Here is a 23,803-nt window from a genome sequence, read left to right as displayed (position 1 = left end):
AGGTTATTGAAGGTGTTGCCAGAGTTATTTTTGGCAGCATGATATTCTGGATGTAAACTAAATTTTGATCGACATAGATTGAGTGATTTTACTGGACCATCTTTCCGATTTTGTTTTTTATTAGCTGGATTGCTAATAGAACACTCCAAAATGAAATAAATCTTTCTCAAACAGTAGCAGTGCCAACCGAGTCTTCTGTGAAGCTACAGTTTTGACCAGTTCAACATTTCATTTGAATCGTTTAACGTTATTAATAAGGAATGTTGTCGAGTTATGCATACTTCTACTTTTGAATCTATATGGGAAGACGTAATGGGCCTGATTTTTAACTCAGTTTAAGGGAATGGTTTTGAATGAGTTTAAATGGGAGCTGTGGAAGTCTGTAAAATGGTGGGGAGAGTGGGGGGGAGAAAAGATCTTCAGCTGGTACATTGTCTCGTACAATCACTGGAAATTTACTTTTACTTTTTTCAAATAATAACGCTTTTTCCTGTGACAAAGCTGAAATACATTCACTAATTTATTTTTAAATGCTTACCACTTAACATTATTAGAAATAAGTACCACCTAGCTCAAGATAACAGGCTGACATTTCTATTGAGTTACATTAACCGTAACTGAGTTTTCCTGAACTTGTCCTTTTTCTTTTAGGTGCTGCATGCAGTAAATCTCCAGGACTTGACCAGTTTCATTTTATGGTTTACAATCCATTGACAGCCTTGGAACAGGTTGTGAACTGCATTTAAAGCTTCTGAGATGCATCCTTTTGAAAGACCTTGAAGGGCTTAAAACCAACATAGAACATTATAGCGCAGTACAGGCCCTTCGGCCCTCGATGTTGCGCCGACCTGTGAAACCACTCTAAAACCCATCGACACTATTCCCTTATCGTCCATATGTCTATCCAATGACCATTTGAATGCCCTTAGTGTTGGCGAGTCCACTACTGTTGCAGGCAGGGCATTCCACGCCCCTACTACTCTCTGAGTAAAGAACTTACCTCTGACATCTGTCCTATATCTATCTCCCCTCAATTTAAAGCTATGTCCCCTCGTGCTAGACATCACCATCCGAGGAAAAAGGCTCTCACTGTCCACCCTATCCAATCCGCTGACCATCTTGTATGCCTCAATTAAGTCACCTCTTAACCTTCTTTCTAATGAAAACAGCCTCAAGTCCCTCAGCCTTTCCTCATAAGATCTTCCCTCCATACCAGGCAACATTCTGGTAAATCTCCTCTGCACCCTTTCCAATGCTTCCATATCCTTCCTATAATGCGGCGACCAGAATTGCATGCAATACTCCAAATGCGGCCGCATTTGTACAGCTGCAACATGACCTCATGGCTCCGAAACTCAATCCCTCTACCAATAAAAGCTAACACACCGTACGCCTTAACAATCCTCTCAACCTGGGTGGCAATTTTCAGGGATCTATGTACATGGACACCGAGATCTCTCTGCTCATCCACACTGCCAAGAATCTTATCATTAGCTCAGTACTCTGTCTTCCTGTTATTCCTTCCAAAATGAATCACCTCACACTTTTCTGCATTAAACTCCATTTGCCACCTCGCAGCCCAGTGCTGCAGCTTATCTATGTTTGCAATTAATTGATAAATCTGAAAGATAGTGCTAAAATTCATCTGCAATCTGCTAAATTTGGTACAAAATGATGTAATTGATAGACGAGAGCAATTAATTTCATGAAGATTTAAGTTTCTAAAATATCACAGGTGTACTGTAAACATTTAGACTAGATTTTTTCTGAAAGGTCTATTGATTCAGAGATGGGTTGATAGATTTTGCACTGAATGAAATGAAAATAAAAATCGCTTATTGTCACAAGTAGGCTTCAATGAAGTTACTGTGAAAAGTCCCTAGTCGCCACATTCCAGCGCCTGCTCGGGAAGGCTGGTATGGGAATTGAACCAGGTTGCTGGCATGCCTTGGTCGTCTTTAAAAGCCAGCGATTTAGCCCAGTGTGCTAAACCAGCCCCGGTGGGTGGCCGGTGTTGATTTAAATTAAAGTAATTGAAATGCCTATTCAGGGTACTTTTCCATAAGCATATGGGCCCCTTGGCTGAGGCCAAATGCCATTGGATGGATGGAGGGCGGTGATGCCTCACTTAATTTCCATCCCCCCCACCACCCTCCCCAAACCTGCAATTACTGAAGGGTCACAGCTTAGGCAATTTCGTGGAGTGCTGCCCTCCACCAGTGCTGGACTGGCAGCTATGGCCGCATTTTTTTCTTAAACATAAAATTTTGAGCCTCTCATTTTTCCATCTACACGGGAAGCCTCCACCTCTCCTGTTGACTCCAGAGCCTTGGACACATCCAGTTGGAGCAGTGATGAGATGCAAAGCTCACCTTTCCATCCTTAATTGGACGGGATTCCTGGAGATGGCCTCATGATTGGCTGCCTCTTCCAAATCGCCTCTTGTTCCCACTTCTAGCATTTCCAGGTTAGACATAGAATTTACAGTGCAGAAGGAGGCCATTCGGACCATCAAGTCCACACCAGAAAGACCAACCCACCTAAGCCCACACCTCCATCCTATCCCACGTAACCTTTTTTGAACACTATGGGCAATTTAGTAACGCCAATCCACTTAACCTGCACATCTTTGGACTGTGGGAGGAAATCCGAGCACCGGGAGGAAATCCACGTAGACATGGGGAGAAGGTGCAGGCTTTGCAAGCCAGGAATAGAACCTGGGGCCCTTGAGCTGTGAAGCCATAGTACTAATCAGTATGCTACCATGCTGCCCTTGATCTATGTTTCATTCAAGCAGGATCGGGAAATGGAAATGAAAATCCATTCCATAGGGAGATAAATGAAACAGTGCGCTGCCTTTTCAGGTGTTTCTGTGGCCATGTAAGGATTCTAAGCATCAACGTACTGATGTAGTGTTTTTCAATAGGCTTTGTATCCTTATTTGCATTGGCACAATTGATAAAACCACACCTCAAGGAATCATCTTTATACTGATTTGTTCCAGAGTTAAGTTTTTTCTCTGTAGACTGTCAACCAGAGGACCTGGAGCTCTGCAGAACTAACACAAGCACTGCTCTGTCCTGCCTTGGACTCTCCTGTGCAGCTCTCTCTAGCAGATTCAGATGCGAGATCCTGGTCAGTAGGTTCTTTGCCTGTTTGTATCGCTGGCTGCCTCTTTCTTGTAACAAAATGATCCATCTTCACAGTTCTGTTGCCTTACTTGCTAGTTAGCAGCTAGAAAATGGAAAATCCCCTCTGATTTGGTGCTAAAAGCACATGCATTCAGGGCACTTGACATCAAATGTGCATGCAGGACATGTGACCTATCCACTGCTACCATGTATGGCCAGAAGACTGCACACAGTCTAATTTCATTCTCATTTAAAAGGCAGTAGTGTCTCACAATCGGGACCACCGCGGGACGCAGCAACCGATCGCTTCGCGGCTCTACTGACACCCACCCATAATTGTTCAAAGAACACACATTTGAAGCAGATATTAGACCCCTTATTTGAATGTGTAATTAGTCTAGCACCTGCATTTGTCCTTGCATTAACTTTGCACTAAGGCAGTTAATACCGGTACTGTAATGTACATTGAGGTCCCAGGGTCAAAATCCAGCACTACTATAATCTTGGGCTGTTAACATTATGTGGCACGAAAGGCCTGTAAGCGATTTAATTACTCTGCAATTCAATTAAATTACCTGCCTGTTGTAAGATATTTTGAAATTTATCCTAAATCAGCAAGAAATTTAGAACCTCTCAATGCAATCAGGCACAATCAACCTGGTTTTGAGAAAGGACTATGAGAGTTCTTCTCACTGGAACGAAGGAGGTTGAGGGGAGACCTGATAGAGGTATACAAAATTGAGGGGCATAGACAGAGTGGATAGTCAGAGGCTTTTCCCCAGGGTAGAGGGGTCAATTACTAGGGGGCATAGGTTTAAGGTGAGAGGGGCAAGGTTTAGAGTAGATGTACGAGGCAAGTTTTTTACGCAGAGGGTAGTGGGTGCCTGGAACTCGCTACCGGAAGAGGTGGTGGAAGCAGGGACGATAGTGACATTTAAGGGGCATCTTGACAAATACATGAATAGGATGGGAATAGAGGGATACGGACCCAGGAAGTGTAGAAGATTGTAGTTTAGTCGGGCAGCATGGTCGGCACGGGCTTGGAGGGCCAAAGGGCCTGTTCCTGTGCTGTACATTTCTTTGTTCTTTGTTCTAAGTAATGTGGATAAAGGGGAACCTGTGGGGTAATATATTAATATAAATCGAGGATACGTTAGCTAACTGGAAACGCAGGCACAAAAGTGCCATTTTCCGTCTTGCTACGTGTAACAAGTAGAGTGCCGTTGGGATCAGGGCTGGGACCTCAACTATTTACTGAGAGTCTGTGGAATTGTCTTCTCCAGACCGTGGAGGAGGCAGGGTCATTGAATATTTTAAGGCTCAGTTAGATTGACTTCCCTTTTTAATTTTATTGACTGGCGGAGCAGGCTTGAGGGGACCAAACAGTCTATTCCAAATTAGGATTCATCAATTAGGAATGCACGAAAGTTGTACTAATAGCAGATATTCATCCCTAATTTTAGCAAATACACAAGATTTATAGAAACAGGAGGGGGCCTTTCAGAGCTTTGAGCCTGAGGCACCATTCTGGTAAATAATGGCTGATTGTACCTCAATTCCATTTATCCGCCTGAGAGCCATATCCCTAGAATCCCCTACCTAATAACATTTTGTTGATTTCAAGTATTACATTTGAATGGATACATCCACGGCCTTATGGGGATGTTATGAATATAAAATGTAATTTAAACCCAACAATGGAAAAGCCGGTTTCATCAACAAAACAGTTGAAGTATCAAGTCAGCCTACTGTTCCCAGAGTGCTTTAAGAAGGAGATGCAAGGCCAACCTGTCAAATATCGCACACTATTTTGAGCTGTACTGGCTTAGGATCACCTTAGCTGCATTTCACAAATGCCTGTTAGTTGACTGAAGTTTAACTTTTGAAAAAGACACTCACACTAACAAAGATTAGCTACCTGATGAGCAATGTATTGGGTACATAAACACATCTGGGAATAGAACTTAATGAGACTGCCCTCGAAGTGTGACTGCACCTGCATGTTGCAATTTACAAATATATACATTAGAGATGATTAGTTACAGTATAACACCCTCCATAAGTGTGATGAACGGTTACTGCCTTATCATCATGTAAGGTGATGTCCCCTTTAAGACCGGGCTTGTAACCCTGGGAACTCCGCCTCTGGCTCCGCCCATCTGGGAGCCATACATAACGGCTGCCTCATGGTCTGTAACAGTCAGCTTTCGTCTCTAGCTCTAGCATAGTTATTAGTCTAATAAAGCCTTCTTGACAGTTTAATCTCTAAGTGTCATTATTGAGGGTACCTCAATTTATTAGACTAAACTAGATTCAGGATGGACGCAGGCCTAAAACCAGAGAAGTTCAATCTGGAAGCACGAACGCCGGAGGCGAAGGAAACTTTTTAATACTGGCTGCGGTGCTTCGAGGCCTACCTGGACTCCGCAGACTCCCATCCTGGGGCCATGCAAGCTGCGTCTACTCCACGCCCGGGTGAGTCACAGAATCTCCGCCACGCTCGAAAAGGCGACGACTTATGAGGAAGCGATCGAGTTGCTCCGCAAGCGGTTTGTCAAACCCATCAATGAGGTGCACGCGCGGCATCTACTCTCTACCTGCCGGCAGCGCTCGGGGGAATCGCTCGACGAGTTTGTTGAGAAACCCACCGTGCTTGCCAGGGACTGTGACCATCAGGATGTGACAGGGGAAGTCCATATGAACCTGCACATCAGGGACGCTTTCATGTCCGGCATCCGCTCGACCTTCATCCGGCAGCGGCTGCTCGAAAACGGGGCAAAAGACCTCCAGGAGACGCTAACGCTCGCCTCCTCGCTGGAGGTGGCCCGTCATAACTTGGGTACGTACCCCGCGGACTCTGCCAGCCCCCCCCCCGGACTTCCTCAGACTCAACCGTATTACAGGCCTGCGCCACGTGGCCTGTAATAAAAAACGATAACATTTTGAGGTGGAGGATCAAACTCTCCACCTACTCGTACGATATCAAGTACCGTCCAGGGGAGCTCAACGAGCCCCCAGATGCCCTGTCCCGCGGCACATGCGCCAACGCGCAGGAGGACCACCTGCAAGCCATCCACAATGAGCCGGTGGACGATCCGGCCACCGAGACGGATGGACCTATGATGGCACTTCACCCCCGCCGGACTCCTTTTTAAACAGAGGGTGAATGTGATGAACGGTTACTGCCTTATCATCATGTAAGGTGATGTCCCCTTTAAGACCGAGCTTGTAACCCTGGGAACTCCGCCTCTGGCTCCGCCCATCTGGGAGCCATACATAAGGGCTGCCTCATGGTCTATAACAGTCAGCTCTCATCTCTAGCATAGTTATTAGTCTAATAAAGCCTTCTTTACAGTTTAATCTCTAAGTGTCATTATTGAGGGTACCTCAATAAGCTTTGTTGTCATAAGTTTTATTTCAAAAGCAAGCACTGAGATGGTCATGCAAATAGAGATGTTGCTGAAAACACCCTGTCGGGATTCTATGAACTCAAGCATTCAATAAGTTATATTATATTGTTAAAGGGAGGTCATCTCTGACCAACTTGACTTTGATTTTCAAAGAAGTGACAAGGTGTTTAGATAAGGTAAATGCATTTGATATAATCTACATGGACTGCAGCAAGGCTTTTGATAAGGTCCCACATGAGAGACTGATAGTGAAGGTAAGAGCCCATAGACTCCAAGGGAATTTGGCAAATTGGATCTAGAATTGGCTGAGTGGCAGGAAGCAAAGGGGGTTGGTCGAGGGTTTTTTCTGACTGGAAGCCTGTGTCCAGTGGGGTCCCGTAGCATCAGTGTTGGGGCCCTCGCTGATTGTGGTTTATGTGAATAATTTAGAATTGAATGTTGGAGGATTGATCAGCAAGTTGGGGTGGTAAATAGTGAGGATAGCCTTAGATTACTGGAGGATGGGCTGCATGGTGGCGCAGTGGGTTAGCCCTGCTGCCTCACGGTGCTGAGGTCCTAGGTTCAGTTCCGGCTCTGGGTCACTGTCGGTGTGTAGTTTGCACATTCTCCCAGTGTTTACGTGGGTTTCGCCCCCACAACCCAAAGATGTGCAGGCTAGGTGGATTGGTCACGCTAAATTGGCTCTTAATTGGAAAAAATTAATTGGGTACTCTAAATTTAAAAAAAAAAGATTACTGGAGGATATAGTCAGGCTGGTCAGATGGGCTAATCAGTGGCAAATGGAATTCCATCCGGATAAGTGTGAAGTGATGCACCTGTCAGGACAAACAAAGCAAAGCAATACATGATGAACGGCAGGATCCTGGGAATCACCGAGGATCAGAGGGATCTTGGTGTGCTTGTACACCAGTCACTTAAGGTAGCACGGCAGGTGGATGAAGTGATTAAGAAGCCATATGGTATACTTACCTTTATTAGCCAAGGCAAAAAGTTTTAGAGCAGGGAGGTTATGCTGGAACTGTATAAAACGTTGGTTCGGCCACAGCTAGAATATTGTGCAGTTCTGGAATCCACATTAAGGAGGGATGTGATAGCACTGAAAAGGGTGCAGAGGAGACTTACCAAGTTGCCTGGGGCGGAGAGTTGTAGCTATGAAGGTTGGATAGTTGGTGTTGTTTTCCTTGGAGCAGAGGAAACTGAGGGGGGACATGATTGAGATGAAAAAAATTGTGAGGGACATAGACAGACAGGAAGAAACATTTCCCCTTTTTGGACGAATCCATGACATGGGGCATAGATTCAAGGTAACGGACAGGAGGTTCAGAAAGGATGAGAGGAAAATCATTTTCACCCAGAGTGGTGGGATGGAGGCAGAGACCCTCATAACATTTAGATGTGCACTTGCGATGCCAAGGCACACAAGCCTATGGGTCGAATGCTGGAAAATGGGATTAGAATACTTGGGTGGTTATTTCTGACTGGCGCAGACGTGATGGAACAAAAGGGCCTTTTCTGTGCTGTGGGCCTCTATGACTCAAATGCACTGCAGCTGTTCTGCACATTTGGACCTGGTAGTACGCAAACTTCTGAGTTAACGTATGTCCTGCCCTCTGTTTTCAATTATTAAGCAACATTTATGTAGTTCTCCATTTACCACATTAATTAATTCTGTTATTTTCCCCCATGTCAATGTAAGCTCAGCCCTTGCAATTGAAAACAATAAAAAAAATTTAAAAAGAAATAACTTATTTTGAAAGAAATCTATTTTATACAATGGTATAATATCAATCCCCCAAGAAATTATTCAATGGGTCAGGCAGAATCTGTGGACAGAGAAACAAAGCTGAAGTTTTGGGTCGATGACCTTCTAATGGGTCATTGACCTGAAAAGATAACTGTTTGACTCTACCGATGCTGCATGACCTGCTGAGTAGTTCAAGCATTTTCTGTTTTTATTTCAGATTTCCATCTTCTGCAGTATTTTGCTTTTGCATTGGTGTTCAATTTCATTTTACTCTCCTCGGATTACTCTTCTTAATTGGAGTAGCTTCCATTCCTGGAGGCGGATCCCTCACCACACGTCCAACAAAAGGTTCCCTAAATGGATCAAGATCGCAGCAAGGAAGAGAAGGAAGAATACAATTCATTGTTAACATGTCCTTCTTTTGGAAATCTGCATGGCTCCGAAGCCCCAGTTCCTTCGAGCTTCAGTTCTTTTATAAGTATAAGACCAAAGAAACCGAATAAACTTCATAAGCAGCTTCAAGCACTTAAGTCAGAGGAAACCCCTTTGTGTCATCATACCAAAGTATGAAAGATAAGTAACAGTAACTCTGCACGTTCTCCCAGTGTCTGCGTGGGTTCCCTCCGGGTGCTCCGGTTTCCTCCCACAGTACAAAGATGTGCAGGCTAGGTAGATTGGCCATGATAAATTGCCCTTAGTGACCAAAAAGGTTAGGAGTTATTGGGTTACGGGCATAGGGTGCAAGCGAGGGCTTAAGTGGGTTGGTGCAGACTCGATGCACTATGTTCTAGAACAGGGTTAAATTGTGGGGGGAGGGCGCGGTTTTGGTTACTGTGCAGGAGTGAAAAAGGAGCTGAGCGTACCCAATCTCCCACTCCTAATTCCACACCTCCACACTTCCCATCTCCCCTGTGGGGGGGGAGGAGGGGGAAGAGTTGATGAAAAGGCAGGGTTTCTCCCCCGAAAAAAATGAAAATGAACTTATTCACAAGAGTTTTTTGCAGCCGCAGCAAACAGGCCTCAGAGATTAGTCCATTTAAGTTATTAATGAGGGAATTTAAAGGGGTCTCGCAGCGGTCAGAAAGCAGCCATTTCTGCCTGGGAAATCGTGCCCTTTTAATCTGGGTCACGACCCACAGTTTCTGAATCCCTGGTCTAATGCCCGTGCTCCTCTCCTTCTCCTGGTTTACAAGAAGCTAAACTGAAGAAATATGCTCCGGAACTCATTTCCCAGTCATGAGATTCTCATTTATAAAGTAGAAGTAACTAGGAAACATCCAAAGCAACAATTAGGCAAACATTGCCTCAAATATTAGAATGGATGATGAAAAGTTTGTTTCAAGTGGTAGGTTTTAAGGAGAATTTTAAATCTTGAAAAATTGAGGTTTAGGAAGGCAATTCCAGAGCTTTAAGCCTGGTTGGCTGCCACAGTGAGATACACAAGGGTTGGAAGAATACAGAGTTTCTAGAGGGTTGTAGGACTGCAGACCGGTTGGGTGGACGGGAAAGGCCATGGAGATATTTTAACATCGGGATCAGGATTTGAAAAAGGCATAGTGGACGGGGAGCTAATGTACGTCAGTAAACATGGGTACGAAGGGCAGACAAGACCTTGTTTTAAATGATTTCAAGTTTATGGAAGGTGGAAGATGGTAGGCCAGTCAGGAGATTAGTGGAATAGTCAGGTCTGGAGGGAAAAACATGGATGAGGGTTCCAGCAACAGATAAGCTGAGTCAGGGCAGAGATAGATGGTGTAACAGGGTTGAAGTAGGTGTGTGTTCATGCTGGAGAGGATGCAGCATAGGGGCTAGTTTAGCACAGGGCTAAATCGCTGGCTTTGAAAGCAGACCAAGGCAGGCCAGCAGCACGGTTCAATTCCCATACCAGCCTCCCCGAACAGGCGCCAGAATGTGGCGACTAGGGGCTTTTCACAGTAACTTCATTTGAAGCCTACTTGTGACAATAAGCGATTTTCATTTCATTTCATTTTCAACATAAGGAAACTCTGCTCATAGTCAAAAAGGGCATTCTTAATCAATATGTGACATAGACTAGGAAGGGGGATGGATGAGAATGGACTCTGACTGTCCAAGGACAATAGCTTTGGTGTTCCCAATGTTTCATCGGGAGGAAAATGAAGCTCACCTAGGAATGAATATCAAACAAACAGTGTGACAAATCAGAAGACACAATGGGGGCAATTCTCCCATCGGGAGACTAAGTCCCGACGCCGGAGTGAAAACCAGAGTGTTTCACTCCGGTGTTGGAGGCCACTCCCAGCCCCCTATTCTTCCACCCCCGGGGGGGGGGGGGGCGAGGAGCGGCGTCACGTCATTTACGCGCGCCGGGCCGTGGCGCCGCATAAAAGCCGCACCGTGTAAATGACGTCACCCGCGCATGCGCGGTCGCCGTCCTCCCCGAGGCCGCCCCGCAAGAAGATGGCGGATGGATCTTGCGGGGCGGAGGAAAGGAGGTCCTCCTTCAGAGAGGTCGGCCCGCCGATTGGTGGGCACCGATCGCGGGCCAGACCCCTTTTGAGGCCGCCCCCGGTGCAGGAACCTCCCTCCCCCACAGGCTGCCAACTAGCGTTCCCGCACTGTTCCCGCCGGCAGCGACCAGGTGTGGACGGCGCCGGCGGGAAGCCGCCGTGCTGGGCAGGCTGCTCGGCCCATTCGGGCCGGAGAATCGCCGCTCGCCCGTTACAAATGGCGAGCGGCGACTCTCCCAGCGGCCAGCTGTGATTCCCGCGGCACCAGTTTTGTGGGGGGGGAGGTGGGAGAATCACTCGTGGGTGCCGGGGCGGCGTGGCGGGACTTGTGCGGCGCCCCGGCGATTCTCCCACCAGGCGTGGGGAGGGGGGAGAAGCGAATTCCGCCCATCATATCAATAAATACTGAATTAGGCAGAGTGAGATTTTGTGCTTGGTTTAAGCAAATAACAAACAACACCGCACATCTTTTAGGGTGATGCTCACCAATTCCAATAAAGTCCATCTGGAATATGATTAACTAATTGAGAGAAATCAGTGGCCATCCAAATCTTACTTTTAAAATATGGACTTAATTTGCAGAGAACATATCAAGGTATTGAAAGGATAAATAGAACAATTTAAATTTCATATTTCTTTCATGAACAAAGGGTCAATTGGAGTATTAGATAAATTTTATTTGGAATTACTGTGTAATTATATTCCAAACTAATTTCATAGAAAATTCTTTCACAGGACCAAAAGACTCTTTTGAACTGGGATCATTAAATAATTTGTAATGGGGAAATGAAGGCAGGATTTTTATCTGATAAGTTGGACTAAAGTTCATATGCCCTAGCTGAAGCTGAGGAAGACCGGATAAGACCCTTCTGAATTAAATATGGGAGAGATCACACAGGAGGTGCAGGGCGAATTCCACAAAAGCCCAGAGGTACATAACTCCCGAATTATGTCACAATTTGAAACTTCAGACATCAGAGTTCAGAGAATTCTCACATCCTATTACTTCTTAAACCTATTAATAACCTCTATAATTATGGTGCTTAAAACTCATTCTCCAATTTATTAATACTTTCTTGCAAAGATACATAGAAAAACCAGGTTACAAAGAGAATCACGTCAACTATTGAAGCATGTCAGCTACAGAAAAACAGAATAAGGAAAACAAGACATTAATTTAACATAAACCATCTTTAAAGAATTATCCTGCTATGCTGAATGAAAACGTTTGCAGTTTCCAGATTTTATAGACATGATTTTTTATAAAACCACTTAAAAATGGTTTTGAAAAGAATCATTTGCACTAAATCATAAGTATCATCCAAGTAATGTTAAATCCTTTGGAAGACAACAGAAAGCAGGATCTTACCAGCAACTAATAATTTAAGTTTAAGATTTGAAAAATTGCCTAATCGTCCCTATAAAATGTCCTCTCAGTCCAAATGATAACTCAAAGTTTTAATCACTAAATTTATACTCTTAATTCAAATAATTAGTCTTTTAACAGTTACAAAAATGGATTAATTAGCAGGCGTGGACAATGGCTGCATTAAAGCTTAGCTGCATTTATAATTTTTTTATCTTGAAAAGATATTACGTTGTCCAAAAATTGTTGCCATGTTAACACATTTTTCTGAAGACAGACATTTTCTGCCTTCAAACCTCATCCACTGTGGTCACTCTTTTTGGTTCTGCCATTCTCTCAAGGTTTAAAATAATCTAGGCAATGTCATTAGTTTATATCCAATTTTGCTGTCAAATGTGATGTAGCTTTAGGCTTTGATATCTCTGTGGAGCCCATTTCCAAAGTGACCAACTCCATCATGATCTTGTCAGTTAGATCTTGTACATCCGCGAAGCATGGAAAATTTACCCGTGAAAAATAACTAATAAACCTTTTCCCCATCTATACCCTTACATTTTTGCGATCTGTTTTCACTACCTCCTAACCACATCCTGCAACTGCCCATCTGGACATCCATTCTCTCCCCCAACCCCTGCCATCCCCAACAAAAAGATCTACATTTTGCAGTGAACTGTACTTGATGACACTGTGGACAATGTATCAGTATCTGCTGCTCATTTGTTATGGGGTGGATTCCAGATCAATGCATATCCAACCCGAAATACAGAATCCCAATGATCTAGCTTCATTATGCAGGTCTACTGGAAGGGAGGATGTCTGGAGGTTTTATCATAATGTTAATTCAAAATAAAGATCCAGCAAAATAGCTACACGCTTTTATGAAAACATTAAAAATTACAATTGAAAGATTGATTGTAAATTCTATGTTAAATTTCATCATTTTCTAGTGCTTGGGTCAGTGAAACAATTCCATAAGTGCTTGCCTCAGCAATACACGGGTCGTCGTTCAGTTGCCTGTAAAGATCGTGACACCAGGTTCATTCTTCGTCCATTGAAAAAAATTACACTGTTTGCCCATTCCTTGTGAGCACACATAAAAAGTACGCCCATTATTAGGCCCAAGTTTCAGCACTGTCCTCATGATGCACCGCTTTCCATGATTGCAGAATGGAAAATGTAAATCAGCCCACTATGAAATACAAAGCTGCGTTAATGCTCTCAACACAATCTGCATACAATAGTTAAATTGTAGTCCTGTCTACCTGAACCTTTAGTGACATTAACGTTTACAAAGTCAATTGGAAATACTTCAAAGTAGTTACTGTAATGTCAATCTCTATACACATTGCTGTACAAAAAAGATAACTGCGTGACACAAGTGTATACAGATGTGCTAACTGTATTTAACTTCTGTATTTTCCGACAAAAAAACATGGAACCAGTATGTCGTAGTTGAAAGCCATTCTGAGAGTATCAGCAGCCCTAGGGTTTTGCAAAGCTTACAATGATTTACTGTCAACATTTAACAAACCACCGCCAATAACTAAAATGCTTGCTGACCTACAATAGCCCTAGTTTCAGCAATGCATCTATTTTAAAATTCTCATCACTATTTTCCAATTACAGAATGTTTATAACAGTTTTGCATTTGTTATCCTGACGTTATTTCACCTCCAACATATAAACTATTATGTTTTGCAGAGGATTATTCTTATTTGATCGATTTTTTATTTCAAATGTTTAATTTTGGGCTCGAAGAATGATTTTGTATTCTGTATAATGTGATTGATAGACAATTCTAATACTATAGTACAATTCCATAAGTATGGAAGTATGTTCCTAAGTGCACAATTAAAATTATTGTCTTCAGCTAATTAGTAAAATCCTTTTGAATTGCAAGCTTGATATACAAATCACATGTAACTAAACTGAACAAATATAATTAAATTATAAATAGTTGAAACACTGTTTCACACCATGTACTGTCGTCTATTAATGGACTACATTCATTACCTACTGGAGAGACAGCAATTACTGCAATTTCAAAATCATTTTAAATAGTTCAATTCAACAGTCAAACTGCAGTGCCGCTTGTGTTATGCTGCTTTGGATAACGCAGGCTGCTACTTGATGCAGTCTTAACTAAAGGATGCTCCAGACTCTGAAATGAGTTCAATGTGTTTATTGAACTATTAACACAGTTCTCAAATGAGTTCGACTCTGCTAATCTAACTGTAGTAACTCAGTCTAACTGTACCAGCTTGCTCTAAGCCACATGCTGGGGTGTGATGCTGCTAATCAACCCTGTCTAACTCTCTAGATGTCTGTCTGTGGAAAGAGGCAGGGTGTGAGTGCCTCATCTCTTTTATAGTGTTTATGTCATGCCCCCTTGTGGTGATGCCACCACTGAGTGTCCTGACTGCCCATTGGTTGTGTCCTATTCTGAGTGTTCATTGGTTGCATGTTTGCATATCATGACACCGCTGATGTTTAAAGCAAATTGTGTAGAAATATATCTAATGTGGGGCACAAGTCACAGTCAATCTGAACACTGCAGTTATTCACCTTTAGGTTTTTGGATGGAGTTGAAGTGCCCTCTTGAGGCCATTCAGTATAATGGTAACTATTAAACGTATCAAGACTGAATCTCCATTGAACTGTGATTACACTAAATTCGGGTTGTAACATATTATTCAAAAGAAAAATGTTTCAACATTACTCAATGCAGGACATCTATAATTACTGATAACATTAATAGACTCTTTGCCATATTTATCCAGACGAATAAAACAAAACAGCTAGTGTTAGTACGGTTGTTGCTTTGATGTGACAATGTTATTGATCTGACTGGATGACTTAAATTGATAAGCCATACAGTGTAACCTCAATTTCTAGTATTCTTGATTATTTGTAAGATTTTCACAGAAAATTGGTAGCCAGTGGCATTTTTCCATCATAGCTCTTCTGTTCTCATCAGTGAAAGTTCCCCATACACCTATCTCTACCTTTTTTTCTCCACCTGCTCCATCCCATCTTGAACAGTACAGAATCCATCACATTTCTCCCTCTCTTTAGTTCTGAAGAAGAGTCACACGGACTCTTTTCACTCTCCAGATACTGCCAGACCTGGGTTTAAACAGCATTTTCTGTCTTTAATTCGCTTGTCTGCGATATCAGCTGTCAAATCTGACACAAAACTGAGAATGTAAGCCATATATTGGTTCCCCCAGTAGCCAACACCAGATCCAAGCTACAAGGGGGAGTGCTAAATGGTAGTGTATCTTCACATGCAGCAATCTATGCAGTGCTGATCTTAGTGGAGCAGTTGATGTGAAAATCAGTACCGAACCTACTTGTTTAAAAAAGGTTCTGTAATCTTAGGCATAGCACATGTAGAATGCAACACTAGCTCTGAAATAGTAGGATTGTGAATGTCACTGTGGGGAGCATTTTGATGTCATTCTTCAATCAATGGTATGTCCAGTGACTTGAATCACAAGTAGATATGTCAGGAACCTTTGAATGAACAGATAGAGGAAGCGAGGAGATGTGAAAGTGGATATTGACAGCGTACATAACATTTGGAGCAGCTATTAGCAGGATATTTGGGGGACTCAATCACCCAGGAGTATCACTTCTATATCAGGTAAGAGCAAAGAACTAAGTACAGCACAGGAACAGGCCCTTCGGCCCTCCAAGCCTGTGCCAATCACGATGCCCTAACTAAAAAAAAAACGTCTGCCCTTACTCAGTCCGTATCCCTCTTATTTCCTCTCTATTCATGTACCATCCAAATGCCTCTTAAATGCTGCTGATGTGCCTGCTTCCACCATATCCTCTGGAAGTGTGTTCCAGGCATCCACCACTCTGCATGAAAAAAGTACCCCGTACATCTATCTTAAGCTTTCCCCCTCTCACCTTGAACCTGTGCCCCCTCATAATTGACACTTCGATCCTTGGAAAAAGCCTCTGATTATTCACGCTGTCTATGCCTCTCATAATTTTGTAGATCTCTATCAGGTCTCCCTTCAGTCTCGGTCTTTTCAGTGAAAATAATCCTACTTTATTCAACCTCTCCTCATAGCCAACACCATCGAGACCAGGCAACATCCTGGCGAACCTTCTTTGTACTCTCTGCAAAGCTTCCATGTCCTTCTGATAATGTGGTGAGCAGAACTGCACGCATACTCCAAATTCAGACTAACCAAGGTTTTAGATAGCTGCAGCATGATTTCCCAACCCCTGTACCCAGTGCCCCAGCTGATGAAGGCAAACATGCCATATGCCTTCTTAATCAGCTTGGCCACCTGTGTTGCCATTTTTAGGGAACTGTGGACCTGTACGCCCAGATCCCTCTGTGTGTTAATGTTCCTAAGGGTTCTGCTATTTACAGTATAATTTATACCTAGATTTGATCCTCCAAAATGCATCACCTCACATTTGTCCGGATTAAACTCCATCTGTGATTTCTGTGCCCAAGTCTCCAATCTATCTGACAATCCTCGGCACTATCAGCAACTCTGCCAATCTTTGTGTCACCCACAAACTTACTAATCAGACTACCCACATTTTCCTCCAGATCATTTATATATACTATAAACAACAAAGGTCCTAACACAGCCCTGCGGAACACCACTAGCTACAGATCTCCATTTTGAAAAACACCCTTCCACCGCTACTCTGTCTTCTATAACCGAGCCAGTTCTGTCTCCATCTAGCCAGCCCACCCCAAATCCCACGCGATATTAGTTTTTGTACCAGTCTGCCATGTGGGACCTTGTCAAACGCCTTACTTAAGTCTATATAAATTACATTCACAGCCCTTCCCTCATCAATTTTCTTTGTCACCTCTTCTAAAAGCTCAATCAAGTTGGTGAGACATGCCCTTCCCCGTACAAAACCATGCTGCCTGTCACTAACTAGTCCATTTTCCTCCAAATGTGCATACATCCTGTCCCTCAGTAACTTTTCCAAAGGCTTCCCCACCACTGATTCAGGCTCGCCGGCCTATAATTTGTTGGATTATCCCTGCTTCCTTCCTTAAACAAGGAACAACATTGGCTATTCTCCAGTCCTCTGGAACCTCGCCTATGGTCAAAGAAGATGTGAGGATATCTCTTAAGGGCCCAGCTACTTCACCCATTGCCTCTTGCAATAACCTGGGATAGATCCCATCTGACCCCAGGGACTAGTCTACCATAATGCAATTTAGGATACTCAACACTTCTTCCTTTGATATATTGACATTCTCAAGTGCGTTCACACATCTATCACTGACCTCAACATGTCATGTCCTTCTCCCTGCTGAATACCAATACAAAGTACTCATTAATGATTTCACCCACTTCCATGCATAACTTCCCTCCATTGTCCTCAAATGGGCCTACTCTTTTCTCCTGCTACCCTCTTGCTCCTAATATGTGCATAAAAAGCTTTGGGATTCTCCTTGACAATGTTTGCTAAAGACATTTCATGGCCCCTTTTAGCCCTCCTAATTCTACATTTTAGTTCCTTCCTACTTGCACTGTACTTAAGGGCTTTGATAGTTTTTAGATGCCTAGATCTATCGAATGCTTCCTTTTGACTACAATTTTGACTAAAAAGCTTACAATTTCCCTTGTCATCCATGGTTCCCGAATCCTGCCATTTATTGTGGGGACATAATAATGAATCCACTCGAGCACAGTAACATACTCACTTGAAAGTAGTTACACTTGGATTCTGGAGGTAGGGAACATGTGTAGAACTGCCTCCCCTTGTTGCTGCCTTCTTTCTTAACCACCCTCAATGTGCAGGGGCGACTGTGCTCTTTGCAACTTGGGATTTGAGAATTTGCAGCAGCAGAAGCATCGTCATTCATATTAACAGGGTCCCTGTGAACACAGTATTCGTTGTTATTAATTCAACCACATTATTAATCAAAATCATTCAATAAAACTGCTCTTTGTGCAATTTCAGGGCTTAATGCCTGCTGGAAAAACAAACTGCAAGCCGAAGCTTGATAAATATTAACATTTTGCAGCAAATCACTGGACTGCAAATAATTCAACATGTCATTTTAGAATTATTCTGCCTAAGATGTTACTTTGTCATTCAGATTTACTAAGGGGCGAATGCATATTCCGTATTACAAACCCTTGATATTTAAACTATTCCTGTAGTAATTTCTCTCCTGCCAGTAAACTAGTTCAGCTGTAACTAGGAAAATATCAGGGTAGGGATTCTCCAGGCCGCCAGCCACATGTTTCTTTCTCGCGGGCCGTTCGCTGGCAACGAGATTTTATCTTCCCGCTGCTTGTCAATGGGATTTCCCATTGTAACCACCCCATGCCGCCATGAAACCAGTTGACAGGAATGCGGTGCCAGCGGGAAATGTGAATCACAACGACTGGAAAATTCCAGCCCAGATCGCTCAGCAATCTTCATCCATATCACCCCTATTGAAATCATGTTGCTTGGAAATTGATGTAAAACATTCATACTGAAATAACATAAAATTGCAGTATCTATGGTACCTTAAATACACCTGAGCTGAGTCACATTTAGATCGAATCAGTCTTTAAGCGATGTCCATATAGATTTGGAGATCAATAAGTAGCAATAGGAAGCTGAGACCCAGGCAGGGGCGATCTTTAGTCTATCTCGACTAACTATCATGTACATTACCCTGGTGTACTTTTAATAACCTATCCATATACTGCTAATCGTTGTTGGCTACCAACCATTTACCAGTCTATTTTAATACATCAATATCTATCCCATCAGCCTTTCTTTCTTTGCTCATGGGGATGTGGGTGTTGCTCGTTAAGCGGCAACCACATTGCTATGGGTTTGTAGTCACATGTAAGTCAGACCAGGTAAGGGTGGAGTTCCTTCATGAAAGGACATTAGTGAAACAAATGAGTCATTTAAAATAATCAATCATAGTTTCATTACTGAGAAAGCTTTCAATTCAGATTTATTTTTAAAAAAGGATTTTAAATTCCATTAGGTCCCATAGCGGAATTTGAACCGGCCCCGCGAAGATCAACCTTGGCCTCTAGATTGCTAGCCCAGTAACATTACCATTACTCCAGCATCTGTCCCTTCAGTAATAGCCTGTCAGGTGGATGCTTTCCTGAAATCCCATATTGACTGTCTGTCGCACATCACCAACTCTGATGTCTCCTCAAAATAATCCAATAAATTAGATGAGCACAACACTTCCATCGTAAAACTGGAATGATTATCTTCAAATAGGTGACACAGTAGCACAGTGGTTACCACCGTTGCTTCAGTGCCAGGGTCCAAGGTTCGATTCCCGGCTTGGGTCACTGTCTGTGCAAAGTTTGCACGTTCTCCCCGTGTCTGTGTGGGTTTCCTCCGGGTGCTCCGGTTTGCTGCCACAAGTCCCGAAAGTCGCGCTGTTAGGTAATTTGGACATTCTGAATTCTTCCTCAGTGCACCCAAGCAGACGCCGGAGTGTGGCGACTGGGGGATTTTCACAGTAACTTCATTGCAGTGTCAAAGTAAACCTACTTGTGACAATAATAAAAATTGTTATTATTAGTTTAGGTCAGTTGTTCCTTTTTTATTAATCCTTTGTGCTATTAGCCAAGGGATACCCAAAAACAACTGTAGCTCTTCAATAGCTCCTTTTGTGATCAGTTAACTTTGGTTCAGAGGATTATGGATTCAAGTCACACTTACTACCATGGCACCCGACTATTGCCCAAAATGGTGTTTTTTGAATGAGGCATAAATTTTAGGCCCTGTGTATCTGCTTTGAGGCTCGCTATTCATCACTATTTTGAAAACAGGAATTCTCCTTGTTTCCTTCTTTCTCAGAATCCCCAAAAGGAGGTTATATTCATGTTTATTTATCTCATTTTCCGTTCTGTGACCTTGCTGTATTAAAATTAGCTCACATTTACCGACAAAACTGCGAGAGAACTTTGAAAGTAATCCATTGCGTGTGAAGTGCTTTGGACACCCTATGGTTGTGGTATAATTTCAAGCTCTTTTATCATCTCCCAAGTAGTCCATTTAAGTCGAGCTAATCAAGGAAGCTTTCATCTAACAGACATCTATCTTGAAAATGAAGATCGTACAAGCCTCTCTGCTATGAAAGCACAATTGAAAACTACTCTTAATTTTCTCTTAAGTTTATTTAAAGCAAAGAGCTGTCATGTCCTAAATGTACTTTTAAAAGGAGTAATAATGTTTCAACATACGGTTGACAGAACATCTGATAATCTGCCAACATAAGAAAAAATACATGTGCAATTAAAAATTTCCATTTATAAAACACAAGAGCTGTTAAAATCTGATGTGCAGGTATTACCTGCAAAGGGAAGTGTGAAATAACCTGGTCAGTATGTCAAATTCTGTGCCAATTAGATTAAAAGCTGTTCAGATATTAGCTATGACGTTCACTAATTAAGGGCACTGTCTTGATTCATTTTTTGCAAAATCAAGTAACAGAAGGATATATGTATCCACTATACTATTTGATCAAAGGCAGCAATGGAAAGTTGTTAGGATTGCCGTTTCTCTTTAAATAAAATACTGCTGGAAGTGTGAAAGCCAGCCACTCCTACCAAGCAGTTATCTTACTTCAATAGTGACATTCTACAGCAACCTTCTGCCACCTGCAGTTCCATTTTAAACACAAGTCCATGGACTCACCTGAAAACAGAAATTGTAGAACTTGATTTGGAGTCAAATGTTGAATCATGGTCCTTTTTCATTCTTTTGGGAGGTTGGTGGAATAAACTTTGGTTGGTGCAACCTAATGATGTTGGATTGCTGGCATCGTCATTAAAGGGACCTTTCATCCAGAGGTTTGAGTTCATTTCATTTGCAGGATGATTGTTAATCGAAGACAAAGGTTGACGTGAAGGATTTCCGAATGCTAATAGCGTCTTCCCTCTCATTTCATTGCCTGCTGAGAAAGTGGATCTGTGGCTCTTTCCAGGGCTCCTGAGAGACGTGAGAACCAGTGTTGTCGTACCAAATGCTGCCTTCCGATTCAGCTTCCACTCCACTAGAGGCTTACCAAAACTATTGCATGGGTATTTTATGAGATCAGTGTTAAAATCAGACATCTGAAGAGGTTCCTCTTTAAAAGATGGAGAAGACACCGTTAACATTTTGGAAGGAAAACATTACTGAACAGAAATATCAATATTATTAAAGTGAGTGTTTTTAACTCCCTTCTGCAAGTTAAATATTGTATGTTCTCATCAGGTGGCAAAGGGGATTGTATAGATGCATTTAGTTGTGAGCAAGAAGATGCTCACTAGTGTTAAACTCAGTCCAACAAAATATAAGAGAAGGACTTAGTTGCAAATTGAACAGTTTACATTGTTCATTTATTAATAATACCATACACTATTAAATCTAAGTCCCAGAGGTGGACAAAATTGTCATTAATATGAGTGAGTCATTAATGTTTTGTTCATGTGTAAATAAAATTCGACATTATGAGAAGCATAATTGACCTTTTTAAACATTGTGGCCAAGTTCATGCAAAGTTTTATGTCACACTTCCAACAATAATACATCTCTTTCGACAGATACTGACTGTGACACAGGGAGTTAAGAGACTGGAGAAATGTACAACTGTTAAATTAATTTGAAAACAGAAATTGTTTTGGTTCACTTGCTGAAGACGATACTTACTGACAGGCCTCTGCGTCAAACAAGCATTACATGACATGGCTGATGGTGCATTTATTAATGTGCAAAGTGAACATGTCCATTCTTCCTCCTCTTTTTTGGCAACGGTGTCAGTGGAATGATTTTCAAAACCACCTGCCCAGCCTATCGGGCTATTCCGTTTCGTCAATCTATTGCTTGAGAATAAGACATTTAAAAAAGGATTAGAAAAAATGGTTGTCATTGTGACCAAAGTAGAAATTTTCAAAATAAAAATGTAACACTCCATTTACAATAGGAATTATTGAAATGAAGATTTTCTAGAATAATAATGCCCTAAATGTAGGTGGTGCTTGGAAATACAAAAAATATACATAAACTGCTGATTTAAAACATTACATTAAGCTTGGCAAACACCAGCAATACCAGTTTATATATAGAATGTCTATACGTGTACTGTTCAAAATAGAATACACATAACTTTAAATGCAGCAGATTTCAGGAAGTTTCTCTTTGCACAAAGCAATCAATATATTGAATGGTCGTCCAGGTAAAGAAGTAGAAGTGCAACTCAACGGGTGTTGCAGTGGAGAGGAAGAGGAGACAATAGGGTCTTTCTGGATGGATGAACTAAAATAAGACAATGGAAACCTCCCACTTGTATTTATCTTGTGATGTGATCTTGCATCTCACCGTGGGCACTTATGGACTGAAGTTACAGAAACGTGATAGTTATTAGAGCAGATCAGAGGCTGGGTAGTTTATGGCAAATGGCTGACCTGCTGGCTACCAAACCCTCTGCATACATACAAGGTGCAAGTCTCCATTTGCTTAAATGGGTGTAGCTGCAACAATGTTCAAGAATTCTGATGTCATTCTGGACAAAGCTATTTGTTTGACTGGCACCTATCCACTCGCCTAAACATTTACTTCCTCTACCGAGAACACATCGTGGATGTCGTGTGTGCCAACGAGTGGTATGGCAGCAACTCGCCAAGGCACACCCCAAACCCACAGCCCGCACCACTTAAGGTAAAGTCGCCATAGACCCAGATGACCATAGGTTGCTTTCCGCTTTGAGGGGGAGAGCTGACTGGTGGTGGTTTCACCTGAGGATCACCATTCCTCTGTAAGGGGCAAGGTTGAGAAGGCGGGGCCTTCATGAATAACCTGAACAATAAGGATATAGCTGGATGGAGCAACATGCAAGTTCTCCTTCGAACCACACACCATCCCGGACTCAGATGCATTCCAGCATGCCTTTGTTGTCATTGGATCCAAATATTACTGTTTGTCTTATACATTAGCGATTTGGATGTGAACGTGGGGAGCACGATTGGAAAATTTGCAGATGACACAAAGATTGGCCAAGTGGTGGACAGTGTAAAGGATAGTTACAATCTCCAGAAAGATAGATGGGTTGGTGGAGTGGGCGATAAAAGTGGCAGATGGAATTTAACACAAAGAAATGCGAGATTATGCATTTATGGAGGTCAGTTATAGGACGTACACAATAAATGGGAATATACTAAAGAATGGTAGATGAAGGGCCGCACGGTAGCATGGTGGTTAGCACAATTGCTTCACAGCTCCAGGGTCCCAGGTTCGATTCCCGACTTGGGTCACTGTCTGTGCGGAGTCTGCACGCTCTCCCCGTGTTTGCGTGGGTTTCCTCCGGGTGCTCCGGTTTCCTCCAACAGTCCAAAGATGTGCAGGTTAGGTGGATTGGCCATGACAAATTGCCCTTAGTGTTCAAAATTGCCCTTAGTGTTGGGTGGGGTTACTGGGTTATGGGGAGAGGGTGGAGATGTGGGCTTGGGTAAGGTGCTCTTTCAAAAGAGCCGGTTCGATGGGCCGAATGGCCTCCTTCTGCACTGTAAATTCTATGAAATCTATGAAGTGGGAGATCTTGGCATACAAGTGCACAAGTCCCTAAAGACTGCAGTTCAAGTAGAAAAGGTCATTAAGAAAGCATATGGAATGCTCTCCTTCATTTGCAGAGATATAGAATATAAAAGTAAGGA

At 42.6% G+C, this 23,803-nt stretch overlaps 2 protein-coding genes across 7 annotated transcripts in view; one reads left to right on the top strand and one right to left on the bottom strand.

Moving 5' to 3' along the window:
• Positions 1 to 8,815, top strand: part of LOC140429163 (N(4)-(Beta-N-acetylglucosaminyl)-L-asparaginase-like) — a 68,318-nt gene extending 59,503 nt beyond the window's left edge. Inside the window, exons 9-10 of one of the 2 annotated variants that reach the window (XM_072515803.1) lie at positions 652 to 728; positions 8,503 to 8,815. In XM_072515803.1, coding sequence (XP_072371904.1) covers positions 652 to 728; positions 8,503 to 8,694 — 269 coding nt within the window. In that variant the 3' untranslated portion in view covers positions 8,695 to 8,815. The remainder of the gene's footprint in view (positions 1 to 651; positions 729 to 8,502) is intronic. The other variant, XM_072515804.1, reaches the window with a different exon arrangement.
• Positions 1 to 23,803, bottom strand: part of neil3 (nei-like DNA glycosylase 3) — a 58,766-nt gene that overhangs the window by 8,755 nt on the left and 26,208 nt on the right. For 2 of the 5 annotated variants that reach the window (XM_072515798.1, XM_072515801.1), the window contains 4 exons: positions 21,804 to 21,976; positions 20,808 to 21,240; positions 17,839 to 18,013; positions 11,809 to 13,329 (listed from right to left, as the gene is read on the bottom strand). In XM_072515798.1, coding sequence (XP_072371899.1) covers positions 13,147 to 13,329; positions 17,839 to 18,013; positions 20,808 to 21,240; positions 21,804 to 21,976 — 964 coding nt within the window. In that variant the 3' untranslated portion in view covers positions 11,809 to 13,146. Of the gene's footprint in view, positions 1 to 11,808; positions 15,657 to 17,838; positions 18,014 to 19,118; positions 19,655 to 20,807; positions 21,241 to 21,803; positions 21,977 to 23,803 lie in introns of those variants that run through there. The other 3 variants (XM_072515799.1, XM_072515800.1, XM_072515802.1) reach the window with 3 other exon arrangements.

This window comes from Scyliorhinus torazame, chromosome 9 (assembly GCF_047496885.1).
Source record: "Scyliorhinus torazame isolate Kashiwa2021f chromosome 9, sScyTor2.1, whole genome shotgun sequence".
Taxonomy (NCBI): Eukaryota; Metazoa; Chordata; class Chondrichthyes; order Carcharhiniformes; family Scyliorhinidae; genus Scyliorhinus; species Scyliorhinus torazame.
Note: the sequence above shows the minus strand (reverse complement) of the source record. Positions and strands in the feature narration are given on the sequence as shown.